Raw genomic sequence first — 15,342 nt, 5'->3', positions numbered from 1 at the left:
CGGTTCCATGCAGCACCCTCTCTGCTTCTTTATTATTTGCACATCTGATTTTTTTGTTTAGGCTCAGCTGGTATCTCCTCAGTCTCTGTGCCTTAGCCTCTCCTCTCAGTTAATATTGTTATAGTCTCAACCTTTCCTGCACTGGCATCAAATAACTCTCAAATACACGGAGTGCAGAGTCTAAAGCACAGATGAGTTGAGTTCAGGTGAACTCTACTTTGGATTTCTGAACTAAGAATTTGTTCCCTTATCTGCAGCAGTCCACCACAAAGCACGCATGCACACACACACACACAGACACCACACACAGCTACAACAACTTTACTCTCACACCACTGTTTGCGCATACGTGAGAACGCACCCTGCAGACAGATGCCACCCTATTAAGTTGCATGCCTTCAGCAACTTTAACTTCACCGTACTCCTTTGCTAGCATTAGCTCTGTATGCTATGTGGTTTAATCTCCACCTGTGGACTGGATCCAGAGGACTCATGCTTTATGTTGCGCTGTGCTTCACAAACAGTTCTTTGCACACTTACAGACCACATCATGCGAGGATCTCAAAGCATTTACAAACATTAGTGAACATAGGCTCACAAAAATAGCTGTGAGGTAGTTAAGTGTCTCTTACTGGTAAGGAAATTGAGACAAAAAGAAACTGAGTGACTTGCCCAGTATTAGACAGTGAGTCAGAGGCAAAGCTGTGAATAGAAAACAGTTCTTCTAGGCCTTTGCTCTTCCCTTCCTCAGAGCTGATTTCAGAATTGTCTTTTCTCCCACTCTTATTCCTAACAGCCAGAGATCTAGAAACACATACTTAGATTCTTGTAGCTGAATCTTGTAAGCAGGTAAGCTTAGATAATGTTTCTAGCCTCCCGGTAGGAATCCTGACTAATTCCGCAGACTCTTATAATGCCCTTCATTCATGCAGGCGGAAGTGGAACAAGAGCCGGTATAAAATACAGCCATTTTCCTTTTATTGCGTATTACAAAGCACTTCAGTTTGTTCACCAATCACTCTGCTGGACTAGCTGAATAGCCCCAGCCCTCCATATTTTCCACTGTGGGATGCTCAGGCCGTGGCACTAACCATTTATTCTGTCTTCTGGTTTGTTCAATTTTCAGTGTCTACTGAGAGGGTGTAAACATTCTGAATGGTAATAAAAGATCATTTTGATGTTGCTCTTTCATGTATTGGTGCCTTTATGGTGCTTTCTGTGGCTTCTACTGATATTCTGGTGTGTAAGGGCTCAGTCCCAAGTCACCAAGGATACAGACACTCAGCTACTATGTTAGCAGGCATGGTACAGCATAAGAAGCTAGCTAGACAGATGATAGCTGTATTAGCTTTGCAGTCCTCTTCTCCCCTGAGGAGGCTGTGGTGTGTATATGCTCTGTAGCTATGAAACGACAATTCCTTTGTTTTCTCTGTATTGCACATATAAATTTCTAAGAACTCCACCTTTGTGCAGAGGCAGCAACCATTTTGTTCTCAGAGCTGCTGCCCTTATTACAGAAGAGGTACTCACTATTGCACCCTCCCAAGGAGACTTCCCTTTTTATTCTTGCTTGTCTTGTTTTCCTTAATTTAAAAGAAGTCCTTCAGCCTGGAAATCTGTGGTTCCACTGTGCGTGTGTGTGTGTGCACGCCCATGGGAAAAAACTAATGGAGATCTAGGAAGCTGTCCCTGCACAGGATATGTCAGAACCACTGCGTGCCCGGCTGAGGCAGAAGCAGATGCAGGCTGGAACAGGGGCAGGCTAGCGTGGAAACAGGCACAAGTAGGCTGGAGCTGGAGCAAAAGCAGTCTGATGAAACTGTTGGCAACGGGAGTGTTCCTGGCCAGATAGTGACGTTGAGCAGAATGGAGAGATTGTTTCCCTTAGGAGTCTATGTGCCTGAGGTGGGATCACCTGGGTGTGGGTTCTTGCCTGTGGATTGACTATAGCCTTGCTAAATGGCGCAGGGCCTGTTACTAGACCTGCAGGTAGTTGCTTCTGATGGCTTATCACTAAGACTCCATTTTTGTCACAGATATTTTTAGTAAAAGTCATGGACAAGTCATGGGAAATAAACAAAAATTCACAGCAGCCCGTGACCTGTCCCTGATTGTCACTAAAAATATCCCTGGCAAAAGGAGTAGGTGGGTTCAGCACCCACTGCTGCCGGGGCTCTCGGGTCCCCCACCAGTGTGGTGTATGGGAGCTCTGGGGTCCCCCGGGGACTGGGCTGCTGCGGGGTCCCCTTGCCCTGGACAGCTGGTAGCTGCAGGGTCCTCCAGCCTCTGGCTGTGGCAGCAGCTGTGGGGAGTCCCCATTGTGGCTGGGCAGATGCAAAGGGTCCACTGGCCACCTGCTGCAGCTGGGCAGATGCAGGGGGTCTGCCAGCTGCCATGGCTGGGCAGCTGCAGGGTGCCCCCACCAGGTCGGGGGCTGGGAGCTGTGAGGACAGGGCTGGCTGGAATAGGGCCGCCCAGAGGATTCCAGGGGCCTGGGGCCGTCAGCGGCAGGCGGCTCCGGTGGACCTCCCGCTGCCGTGCCTGCGGAGAGTCTGCTGGTCCCGTGGCTCCGGTGAAGCATCCACAGCCATGCCTGCGGGAGGTCCACTGGAGTTGTGGGACTGGCAAGCGGCAGGGTGCCCCTCGCATGGCGAAATGTCTAGAGCCGGCCCTGTTCGGCGGCGGGGGGCCCTTCCGTTCCGGGACCCACGGCGGGGGCCCCCCGCCAGCGAATTACCCCTGAAGCGGGACCCGCCGCGGAAGTGCAGCCCGCTCTTCGGCGGTAATTTGGTGGCGGGGGGCCCCCACCGCCGGTCTTCGGGGCACTTCGGCGGCGGGTCCCTGAACGGAAGGGCCCCCCCACCGCCGAATTACCGCCTAAGACTGGGTTGCACTTTGGCGGCAGGTCCCACTTTGGCGGTAATTCGCTGACGGGGGGTCCTTCCGCCCTGGAGTGGAAGGACCCCTTCGCTGGCGAAGACCGGGAGCGGAAGAAGCTCCAGGGCCCGGTCCCGCAAGAGTTTTCTGGAGCCCCCAAGGGAGTGAAGAATCCCGCTCCAGGGACCCCGAAAAACTCACGTGGGGGCCCCGGCAGAGTACGGGGCCTGGGGCAAATTGCCCCTCTTGCCCCCCCCCCCCGGGAGGCCCTGGGCTGGAACCTCCAGTCCCAGGACAGAAAATGTCAATGGAAGTCATGGATTCTGCGACCTCCGTGACATAATTGTGTCTTACTCATCACACTCTGGCTCAGGAATGCTGTGGGTGGCTAAGTAGGAAGTGCTGTCCCTTCTGAATCAGTACTGAGCCACAGTGCAGTGCTGAAGGGGACTGTGTTTTATGTAGCCTTCCAGCTCGCTGGCAAATCTTAAAAAAAAAAAAAGGTGAACTGACAATAAAATGTATTGCAATTTTGAGAAAGTGGAAAAGTGAAGAAAAATTCATTTCTGGTTAAATGAACCATTTAATTTGGATTTAGACTTTTTTTTAAAAAAATGTTTTTAAATTTGAAGGAAATTTCTGAATGAAAAGTTCTTCTCGAAACATTTAGACTTTTTTTTTGGCATTTGTTTTAAATGATCACTTCGGTGAAACTGACAAGAATTCACAAAATGTTTTGGTCGCTGAATCAGCATTTTGTGCCCCCCCAAAAGCGCTAGCTGAAGAATTTCACCCCACGCTAGCTGTAGGGAGGTGTATGGATAACCCAGTAGCAGTTGCTCTTTTTTCTCTGAGACAGTACTGACCCCAGTTCCTTTGAGTGGTGCTAGGGGACCCTGTGCCCTTTAGATGGGTGTATCAGCAGATAGTGAATGAGCTGTAGAAGCAGATAAACTATTGAAAAACCAAGATGCTGTGCTCCCATGTAGACTTCTCTCATGAGATAAGGAAGGGAAAGGATGAAAGAGAAACACAGGAAATATAAGAGGTTGATGCAGAACTGGCTGACTATTATTCAAATGCTGCTTTTTAAGGCTTTCAGGGAAGCATCTATTTTAATGTCTGGTGGATCTGTGCAAGAGGAAGGATGCTTCTGAATGGCAAACATCACTGAATATTCACCTTCATTACTGCTTAGGATTGCCTGGATAGCAAGTCCCTGGATCCTATAGTAACTATAATGGCCCAGATCCTGAGGAAGTGCTACCCCAAGGGGCCTCTGCCGTTGGCTACAGTACACAGCTCCTATTCCTTCTCTCTTCCTGGGAGTGTCAGCTCCAAACCTCCCCATGCAGAGCCTGAAGGTAAATTGCTGACTGAAGGGAGAATGTGTGTGTGTGGGAGGCAGGGACTGATGGGGAGAATGGAAGGTGGGGGCCCAGGTAGAAAGGAATCCAGTCCTGAGCTTTGCATTTAAAACTTGCATGGTGGCCCAGACTGTCATGCTATAGAACTGAGTCTGAATCCCTCACTCCAGGTGTTTCTGTCAAGGCCAGCAGGTGCTGTGTGGAGAATGGAGATGTGAGATAGTGAAGGGGAGGGGTAGTGAAATAATCCTTATGGCTTTAAAGTGACCAGAAGGAATGGCCTTGGCAAAGGCTGGAACTACTGTTGCTTCATGGCAACTGGGAAGGGAGGGTGTGTGTGTGTGCGTGTGTGTACGTGTGCGTACACATATGTGTACACATGTCCTTGCTTGCAACTTTTTCAGTAAATTGATGCTGTTAACCAGCAGCCTTATTTCCTTCTGAAATAATCTGTCTGTGGCTATGCTACATGAGTGGAAGTTGTGAGCACTTGCAGGCCAGTAGGCTGTATGCCCAGGCAGGTGAGCAGCATACATGTAAGAAGCATGCCCAAGAATGAAACACATATGACCTTGTGCACAGCTGCCTCCTGCTGCCAGCCTTCACACTCCAAACCAGCATCATTATGGTACACGCCAAACAGAACTCTGACTACTATTTCATCTGTGCAAACATTTTCAGCAAAGATTGTGGAGCTTCTACTCTATACGTCCAAATTTCTGCCTCACCTCTTTAGAAGGTATTGATCTTCAGGACTTTTCTTGATTTTCATGGGACATTTCTCATTTCCTCTGGATGCTCCTGCTTCTTGTAGTCTAGGCATGCAGGATATACCATAGCAAGAATAAAACCCACCACCCTTCTTGCCTACCCCACCTCCAGCAAAGCTAAATCAAGCAATACAATCCATGCCCAAGAGAATTTTTATCCCCAAAAGGGAGAAGAGCCAGAGATGCCATAAAGTCCACTAGGGACTTCATTATTGCTATTGACTTTTACATGGAAAGTGCTCAGATACACCAGTAATGAGGATCAGACTAAAACCCTCAGGTAGATATATAGATTAACAGCATCCTATAATATCTTTGCAGTGAAGCATACAGTCATCACATTGCTTTGTAACAGAACATAGTGCCACATCGTGATGGTGAGTGTCAAAGTGCTGAGATTTCATCCAGGAGAACAAAGGTGGAAGCCCTAGGTCCCATATGCAGCTGTATCTGATGGAACATATGGGATCTGATCTTTATTCTAAGTCTTACATTCAGCTTTGTGGTGGTTATTAGGGACAAAGCATGTGTGCTGCACACAAGAGTGGCCAGCCTTTTTGGGGAGGGTTAGGGAGAAGGATGTTATGATGGAGGCCACCTGCTCCACCTCTTTTCTACTTTTGCAGATGACTGTGAAGATGATGGTGAGGAAGAGGTGGAAAAAGACCTAGATAATGAGGATCTGGAGCACAAAGAGGAAGTAGGTATATGAGCGACAGCTTCCTTTAAAACCCTCAATGTTTTGTGAAGGGAAGGTTGTTTTTTTTTTCTTCCTGATTTGGAGCTCTGATAGACAGGGTTGCCATTTCAGATTGGGGGCAATTTTAACTGTGATTCCAGAGGCTACTTGGGCACCTGAAAACTCTTTGTTTTTCAGATAGTAACTTAGATAGAGTGCTCCTGTCAGATAGCAATTTCTAATTCCTATATAAAGAAAGAAAGAAAATTAAATAAATATTAGACCTACTTAGCTCTAATACTAACATAGAATATCAGACTTGGAAGGGACCTCAGAAGGTCATCTAGTCCAACCCCCTGCTCAGGGCAGGACGAATCCCCAGACAGATTTTTGCCTCAGATCCCTAAATGGCCCCCTCAAGGATTGAACTCACAATCCTGGGCTTAACAGGCCAATGCTCAAACCATTGAACTAGCCCTCCCCCTCAAGTTCTAGAAAAAACATGTTCTGACATCTTGTGACAATTCACTTAATGGACACTGGTTAGGTTGAAAAATGTAATGTGTATTCTTGCTTTGTTACTAATTCTTGAAGACAACAATGGCAGGATATTTTGGCTATATACCTGGGCCCCAGTCTTTAAAACAGCTTGGCTTCTTTAAGCTACAGCTGGAGCACCCACTCTTAGCCACTTTCTTTTACGTGTTCCTGGTCATGAACAAATAATTTAGCTAATTATTCAGAACATTGTTTGCTCTCTCTCCTCACTCTCTCTCCCTGCCACACCCTGCTACAAAAGGCACAAATCAAGGATGCATTTGTAACCCTTCTGCCAGGTGGAGCCGCCAGCAACCAGGGCCAGGCTCAATAACTAGAGGATCCTTTTCAACAATACAGCACAGAACCGGCCCAAGCTCCCACCCAGTAACCTGGGAAAATTACACAATACCCCTGGGTGCCTCTGAGAGGCAACATTTCCCCACTCTCAAGCACAGAGTCTGAGTGTAGAAAAGAAACTTTTAATGAAAGGAGGGAAGTCACCCGACATTAATTAGGGAAAATGCCACAAGCAGGATTCATAATCATAATATTGTGAGCAGGACACCCAACCCAGAGTGCTTCCTCACCATACCCCATTCACAGTGGTTGTCCTTGGTCAGTGAGGACCCAGAGTTCAGAGGTGCATCTGTGTGAGTTCACCTGCAACCTGGGGAAGAAGGCACCTTGCTTGCACCAGCATCTGAGCACTTTCTCTGGCTGGTCGCCTGCCAGCCATGGTTCCTCTCTGCTGGTCGGCCCTCCAGCCATGGCTTCTCTCTGCCGGTCGGCCCATGAGCCACGGTTCCTCACTGCCTGGTTGCCCCACCAACTGCTTGCCAGCCATTCGTTTGCCGGCTGACTGTCAGTCACCTTCTACTGCTACCTGCCTCTCTGCTTTGACCTCTGTAGTTCAGTCTCTTAATGATTTTCAGCTCTTGGCAGGCTGGGCAGAAACACTTCCCCACCACAAGAAATTTCAGCTCTCATTTGAGCACTTTAACATAACAAAAATCTCCTTTGAATAGTGAGGAGAAACAGATTAAACTAGATCAGGGCCCTTTAGGGAGAGTCCACACCTCCTCACTGGGACACCTGTCCCCACCCCTCTTACTTTAACAGGGGTCTGGCATTTGAGCCCCTGGCTTAGCGAGTTCCTTTCAGCTGAGGGTGACCCCTCAAATGGGACAAGCTCAGCACAGTTCTACTCCCCTTTAGTCGTACAATGAAGATAACATTGATAATAACATTTCACTACCCCACATTCAATATTAAAAAAATATATAATAGGTTAAGAGAAGAGTGTCTGTACATCTGGGTATAGTGCTTAGTTTATCCACAAATACAAAGTTTGTTTTAAGTCGTAAGATACATATCGTGCATAATCAGCAAAGCTAAATTTAGGTGAATACTTGTAAGAACACAGTTTAGATATTAGCATCCAAGTGTTCGGGTACATCACTCATGAAACGTTATACAGAGTTGGTTGTGGAAAGCAAATATAGCAATGAGTGAAGATTGTCCCTCAATAATTGAGCATTTAGGGTAGGATGTCCATTTAGAAAATACAATCCATCAGGGAAGTATTTCAGTTACTTTCCCGACAGCGCTTCTCATTGGCGCTCCAGCTCATCCCTCCTGGTATTGCTGATGTCCGGTGATGTGTTCTATGTAGATATCCCTCGACCATCTGATGGCTTGATTTGTAACCCAACACCAGCCAAAGCTGATCACTTGGAGCAACACAACTCCTGTCTGCTAGATACCTACGCAGAGTAGTGTATTCATGTATATTCAGTTTGCTCCTGAAGTCTCTCCCCCTCCCAAACTAGCTGTCAGGGGAGAGTTCATTCAGACCCTGCTTACACATGCAGATGTTTCTGCTGTGAAAATGCATCTTTGTACAAACACATTCTAGCATAAATGAGTTTTCGCCCTCTCAGACATCTTTGCAAACAAAACCTTGTTCCTACAAATGTTTGTGGTAATCAAATTCAAAAAAGCACAAATGCCATGTGATCTGATGCAATTTAGATGTGAATTGAGTGTTCTTTTTGCTGTTTGCCTGCTCTGCCTACCTGAACATTAATATGTCACCCAAATGACAAAAAGAAAAGAAAACAAATGGGCTCAGTGTGCTAGCCTGCCCCTTAGTGACTATTTATTTTCATCTGAAAACTGACCAAACTGTTCATTAGAAATAATGTTCTTTGCTAACTTAACCCCTTTGTTGTTTAGTGTTCATTCCCAAACACATCCTAAAATCTGTAATTATGGTCATTATTCATGAGGATTCACTGACTAGTTGTGAACAGTTTTTAGTTTATTTGGTATTTGCCAACACTTTGCTTTGAATATAAGTTTTATTTATTGGTCTCGTATGATTGGTCTCAAAAGTGTCATGCTACCCCGCCTTCTGGCTGAACTTTTACACAGATTGTTAATGGAGGATGAATAGTGAACTTTCAGTCCAAATTTTTGTGCAAAGAATCATTTGTGCTCAAATTCCTGATACTTTTGTGATTGAAAACCTTTTTCACAGCTACCTGGCAGGTGTCCAAATATTCGTGAATAATATCTAATACTAATCATAGTGAACTTAGCACACCACTTTTATTGGTGAAAATATTTGTGAATCCTCTCTTTAACTATTTGATCAGCTCTACCAAAACCGGAGTCCCCATACCAATCTATCATCCAGTCCTGTCACAAAGCCCTTCCCCACCCCCCAAATCATTAAAACCCACACCTACAGCTCCCACATAATTCTCCAAACAGTCAATCCCTCCAAACCAGTCTTCAAGAGCCTAGCAAATCTCCAACACTCACTGCTGACTCTCGTGTTGACCAGTCCCAACCACCGGCCTCAAATCAACACTAGTAACACTTTGTAGAAACAGCCAAGCCTATCAGTACTGCTGTGGCTCAGGGTTTGAACTACTGTTGATACCCTGGTGTTCATGGGAGTTTGTTGATAAATAGAATCATTTCTGAAGTTATTATCAAGAGCAAATTGCTTCTTTGCTGTGATTTGGTGGTGAATGCTTGCTAATTGCATGCTGAATTATTTGAATTATGCTGTCATGTCACAGCCATTCATCAATGCCGTTTAGCCACCCAACCCCCCCTTCCCATTCTCTTATGCGGTGACTAAACACTTGACACTGCATGTCTTTGACTCTTGTATCTGATATGGATGGAATGCATGTCAATGCACAGTTGCCTTTGGATGGGAAAGTTTCAGGCATGCTCTTTGTCCTTGCTTTATAGATAACTGCAAACACAAAAGATTTTTTTTTAAATGAACAGATGATGGATTGGTCAAGAGACTAAAAGCTATTCATCAACAGAGTAGAAAGATATAAATAAAGTAACAGATGAGAAATCGGTGCTTGAGAGTTCAGTGATGTGTGTAGTAGAGGGATGGGGATTTGGGTTTCGAAGGCAGAGAGAGGGGGCCCTGATGAGCGGCAGTGAGCACCAAGGCGATCTTGGTGTGAAGAGGCAGGACACTAGAAGATGCTAATTTTGCTGGTAATCAACAACACTCATTTTTCCTGTGATGTGCTGTGGGATTTTCTTGTTAAATCTAATTTGTTTGATTGTTGGGTCTCTGAATCAAAAGTATTTTCTCACTCCTTCATTCAACACCGGAGGCAGTATATCTCCTGGTTACCTCAGCACATCCTGGATACTCAGGAGACTGGCTAGTGGCTTTGGGTGCCACAATTTTTGGGTGGCCAAGTTGAGACACCTTTAAATGGGCGTGATTTTCAGAGGGTGAGTCTCAGCACTTTCTGAAAATCAGGCCCCTATAAGGTTTCTCAGTTTGGGCACTTGAATAGTGAGGCACCCAAACCCACTGCTCACTTTTGAAAATCTTGTCCTGGACTTCTGAGTTACTTGCCAGTGGATCATTCTATGGCTGTGGGCAGGTGACCTAACCTTTTGTGCCTCAGTTTGCCCTTCCATAAAAATGAATGTAATTGCTCTCATCTAGTGTCAGGGGTGGCTGGTTTACTTTACGTGTGTCAGGTGCTTAGAGATTCCCAGATGAAAAGCAGGATGTAATGTATCATTTTATAACTATCAACTCAGACACAGTCCCAAACGGGTTGATAGCACCTTTAATTTATTTCTTTTCCTACTTTGACTTTTGAAGGATGATGATTTGGAGACAGATGTGAACAAACTGAGCTCAAAGTCAGGTCTTGACAGGCCAGAGGAGGAGCTTGAGCAGTATGAGGCAATGTGTCCTGAAATTTCCCTTACTTTCCAGGTAGGACATCATTGTGGCTTCCTTTATCTGTGAATGCATGTAGGGATGTGCAGTACTGGAGGTGCTGATTGAGAGAAGGTGGGTAGAAAGACATACTGCAAAGGGGAGCACTGGATGACTTAAGGTATCAGAGGATCCAAAATGTATATGCATCCGGAGCTCATTGGATTGACTGCAGCCCCAGATGGTAGTGGGTGAAAGGTGTTAACATCTGAGAGTTGTTTGGTGGCATTTAACGAAAAGGCTGGGTCTCAGTTGACTAGGGCGCAAGTGGCTAAATAATTAAATATCCACTTGAGAAAAAATCCACATCCACTAAAAATGGACATTAAGTTGTATCCTTGTTGGCAGTTTCAACGGAGATGCAAAGAACCAAATGGAACATGGAGATTAAACTGGTTTATCTACCCTAGTGCTGGTTAGTCAAGATCAGGGTTGAAGCACAGTGATGGGGAAGCTTACATTGCCACTGCTTAAAATTCAGACAGTTCTGGGATAGATCAACCCAGCTGTTTAACAGTTTGGGACAGGAAGTGAAGAAGAATATTGTACTGAGTACTAGAGGCAGAGGAATTTAGGGAGGCAGAATATAATTTTTCAAATTTAAACAAGACACCAGGGTTCATGCTTCTCCTATCATACAAAATGCAGTGGTATTTGTAATGACTGCAAGTGGCCAGGAACTCGGATTAACATTGCAGTCCTGTACTTAGGAATGGCGGAACTTTGCCTGGCAGACTCGCCCCATTGCATCATGCTGGAGCATCAGTTCAAAGAGAAGCACATCACTTTGTCTCATGCAATTTCCTGTAACGCTTTAGGTTTTGCTTGGAGGTTACCCAGCCAGCAGCTGATCCAGCCTGACCTTGTTTAGCTCCTTGGAACTGATGAGAGATCAGCTTGCGGGAATAGGAATGCTGGCAGGTGGGTTGTGGGTTTCTATCTCTTTGGGTCACTGAGGCGAGCAGATTTTTAAGAGGCCTGTAAATTAAATGTTTTCCCTTTTCTTTCTTCTATTTCCTTCTGGAAGGAGACACAATCTGTCTTTATTTCTTTTCTTTCTTTTATTCTTTAAATCTAAAGGAGCTGGAAACAGGATCTGAAGATGAGAAGGGCTCTGAGGATATGCCTGGGAGCCTGCCAGGCACTCACCTCCTAGTCATTCCAAATGCTGCTTTCATGAAGCAGCAGCATTGCAGACACAGGGACCAAAGTGCCATGGGGCCAGAACCAGAGGAAATGGCATTCAAGACTCCAATGCAGAGCTGGGCAAAGAAGGATAAATGCACTGGGGCTCCAGCCCTTGAAAAGCAAGTGATGGGAGAATCTGTCCAAGATGCAGATGCTCTTGGTGAAAGAGAAGATCTATGCAGGAGCCATGCACCCACTCTGCATCCTCCCCTAAAAGAAGCCTCTTGGCGCACAAGAACATTTCACACTCACTGTCCCAGCTGCTTCGGTCCCAGCCCCGTGTGTGGAGTGGGAGCCTCCAATACAATGACAAAGCTTCTGGAGAGACACCAAGGGGATATCCCATTCCATAGACCCCACTTCTACATGGCCAGGGCTGGAAGCACCAAGTCCATTCCGGATTATAGGGTCTTGGCGTTCCCTGATTTTTGGGGCCACCAGCCCCCTCCTTATTACCAGTCCCTGCTGGAGCGGAAATATGGAGTTCAAAGGTGATTCTGCTTTATTATCATCCCAGAGGTAACTGTCCGCAGCTGGGCAAATAGGGACTCACTTCTTGTCGTACTGGGTACTCTCATGTCTTACTGCCTTGCTTTTGATGGGTGTTGATCATCACTTCTTGTCAAGTTTCATAGGTCTCTGCAGTCCTCACAGAGACCTACACAATGAATTATTACAAGAAGGGAAACTGAGCTATAGGCTTATACTATTCAGATTTTTCTCTTGAGGTTGAAGACACTGGCATCTAAGATTTTCTTGGCACAGATGGGGAATTAGGAGGCCTAATTCCTGCCTCTGCCAGTGGCCAAGTCATGTCACCTCTCCACTTTCCTTATCTGGAAGGTAAAAGTGAATAAATACTTCTCTGCCTCCCCTGCTAAAGCAATTAAATAATTGTGAAGTGTGTTGGGATCCTCCCATGGAAGGCATTGTGCACCTGGCAATTAACATTAATGCTCTTACCTCATTTACATTGTAAGAAAGTCGTGTAACTTTAGCGCCCTCATGGCCAAGATTGAGTCTGCTCTGCAGGCAGCTCTGACCAAGAGAAGGCACGCGCAGGAATGCAGCAGGAAAAATTCCTTCCACCCCAGGGGCACCTGTTCCAACCCCCCAGAGTGAACACACCTACCCACAGGAAAAGTACAATGGATATAATAAAGGGAGATATTTATTTACGAAGGGATGAGAGGAGAAAAACAACAAGGGGAAATATACGGGGAGCAGTAGAACAGGGCTGCATTCAAACCAAGATCCCACAGGCCCAGTGGTAGCACAGTCTGGAAGGACAGATATTGAGCCAGCTCCTCCTGGCTTCTGTCCTTGGGGGTTCCCGATCCGCCACCCTGTTCTTCCCAGGCTTCAGGCAGGTTCTTTGCTGCTTCACTTTGTGAGGACCTGTGGGCTGCAGCCCTTCTCTCCCCCAAAGCACCGGAGCCACACCCCCAAGTTTCCCTCCTTTTTTTACTGCTTCCTCTCCCCCCCTAGGAAAAAGATTTAAAGGGGCCATGCTTTTTAAACTCCAAAGGGTTGCAGTAGATAAGGAAGTGTTTATTACTTCTCATAACACAAGAACTAAGGGTCACCAAATGAAATTAATAGGAAGCAGGTTTCAAACAAATAAAAGGAAATATTTCTTCACACAACATAGTCAACCTGTGGAACTCTTTGCCAGAGGATGTTGTGAAGGCCAAGACCATAACAGGGTTCAAAAAGAACTAGATAAATTCATGGAGGATAGATCCATCAATGGCTATTATCCAGGATGGGTAAGGAATGGTGTCCCTAGCCTCTGTTTGCCAGAAACTGGGAATAAGCGACAGGGGATGGATCACTTGATGATTACCTGTTCTGTTCATTCCCTTTGGGGCACCTGGCACTGCCCACTGTCGGAAGACAAGATATTGGGCTAGATGGACCTTTGGTCTGACCCAGTAGGGCCATTCTTATGTTCTTGGTTCAACTGAGGAGGATACATTGTGTGTTGGAGTGTGGGGGGTACTGTGTTGGCAGAGAGGATTCTTCTTAGGACTACCCTCCCCTGTCCTGCCCCATGCATGTCCCTCTGCAATTCCTTTAGAGGGCATTTGTTCTTAGTAGCACAAGCAATGCCTACCAGACCACAAACAGGCTGGGTGATTCTGATGTCTCTTGAACTAAACTCTAGGACTGAATGATACTAATAACATGGCATTTACCAAGGCCACAAGTTTCTGAGCTATTTTGAACCTCTATGCTCTATAGGGATGGGAACTCTTCCTGTTGCAGCTAAATGCCTGGAATCTTATTCACAGAGGCCATCATTCTCTCACCTCTTCCCTGCACTAATGTTCTAAAAGTCCCGCTTTTATGACCATAATAACATATGTAACTATACAGTGAAGACAGGGATAATCATGTCATGCTTCAGTGTTTACGTTGATTACTGCAAAGGTCAGGAAGGAAATCTCGAGAACACATATGGCATCATACAACTGGTCATTACTGGGGGGATTGGATGGGCTCATTCACCACTGTTGGTGCCAGGAGTCTGTAATAGATAGACCAATAGTCTGATTCCTTGTGACAAATTCTTCATTGCTAGGTGTACATGACTCATTCACTGAGACTGAATGAGAAGAAATGGAGATAAATCCTACAGAATGTGAATGACAAGTCATTTAGCTCTAAAGGTGTCTTCCAGTCATGCAAAAGCCAAACTGGTGAACGGCAAAAAGTGCTAAGGGATATTTTTGTTTAGTTAGAACAGGTGTATAATTCTTCCCAACTCCCTGGAAAGAATATCATAAGCCTCAGTTCACTTCCTCAGCAAGGATCCTCCAAGACAGAGGTATGTGTCTGCCTATGGCTGCAGACAGACTCACAATTTTTTTTTCTTTTCCAGGGCCAAAATATTTGAGGATGTTCGTCGTCTAATCGAGCCAGGTGATGTGATAGACAGAATTGTCTTTGATTTAGATGGGCGCAGGTAAGTCTTCCTTGTAGTGTATGTGACTGAGGGCACTACTGTTACTATCAGTAATAGATTAGGTGACTAGGCCAACAGATGGTGCATTTGATTCAACTTTGACAAATGTACAAAACATAAGACTGGTAGATAGGATCTAGTGTGAGGAACAAGGTTTTGTGACAAGGTGCGCCACTCACGGCCAGGATGGCACCTACTCATGGCCATTCTGGGGATTAGCACTGCGAGGTCGATGCCCCTTCTTGCAGTTGCATGCTGTTTCTCTGCCTCTCTTACTAGGTCTGCAGCAGCTCTCCCCTTGCTCAGTGAACTGCTGCTGCCTCTTCGTGACTCAGCCCTCTGGCCACGTTACAATACGCATTTTCCCCTTCCAGAGTACCAAAGTCTTCCTTCGGCCATCCTAGGCATCCTGACCTTCCCATTCACTCCCTCAGTGGCTGGCAGGGAAACCTGGGCCTGCCCTCTACTCTGGGTTCTGGCTCAGGGGCCCTCTAGCCAGAAGTCAAGGTCTGCTCCTTCTTGGACCTTGCTGTCTTTCCCTGAGCCCTTTCCTTACCATCTGGCACTCCACCTCCCCTGAGGTTTGTCACCATTCCCTCCTCCCAGGGAGCAAATACAAGCTACATTTTTCTTCAGCCTTCAAACACTCTTCCCAGGGAATGACAGTAACTTAT

At 46.1% G+C, this 15,342-nt stretch overlaps 1 protein-coding gene across 2 annotated transcripts in view; it reads left to right on the top strand.

Moving 5' to 3' along the window:
- The window catches only part of AGBL1 (AGBL carboxypeptidase 1), a 385,324-nt gene that overhangs the window by 76,012 nt on the left and 293,970 nt on the right, over nt 1-15,342 (top strand). For both annotated transcript variants that reach the window (XM_050967394.1, XM_050967395.1), the window contains exons 8-12: nt 4,076-4,241; nt 5,641-5,714; nt 10,393-10,509; nt 11,593-12,191; nt 14,585-14,668. In XM_050967394.1, coding sequence (XP_050823351.1) covers nt 4,076-4,241; nt 5,641-5,714; nt 10,393-10,509; nt 11,593-12,191; nt 14,585-14,668 — 1,040 coding nt within the window. The remainder of the gene's footprint in view (nt 1-4,075; nt 4,242-5,640; nt 5,715-10,392; nt 10,510-11,592; nt 12,192-14,584; nt 14,669-15,342) is intronic.

This window comes from Gopherus flavomarginatus, chromosome 9 (genome assembly GCF_025201925.1).
Source record: "Gopherus flavomarginatus isolate rGopFla2 chromosome 9, rGopFla2.mat.asm, whole genome shotgun sequence".
NCBI lineage: Eukaryota > Metazoa > Chordata > Testudines > Testudinidae > Gopherus > Gopherus flavomarginatus.
Note: the sequence above shows the minus strand (reverse complement) of the source record. Positions and strands in the feature narration are given on the sequence as shown.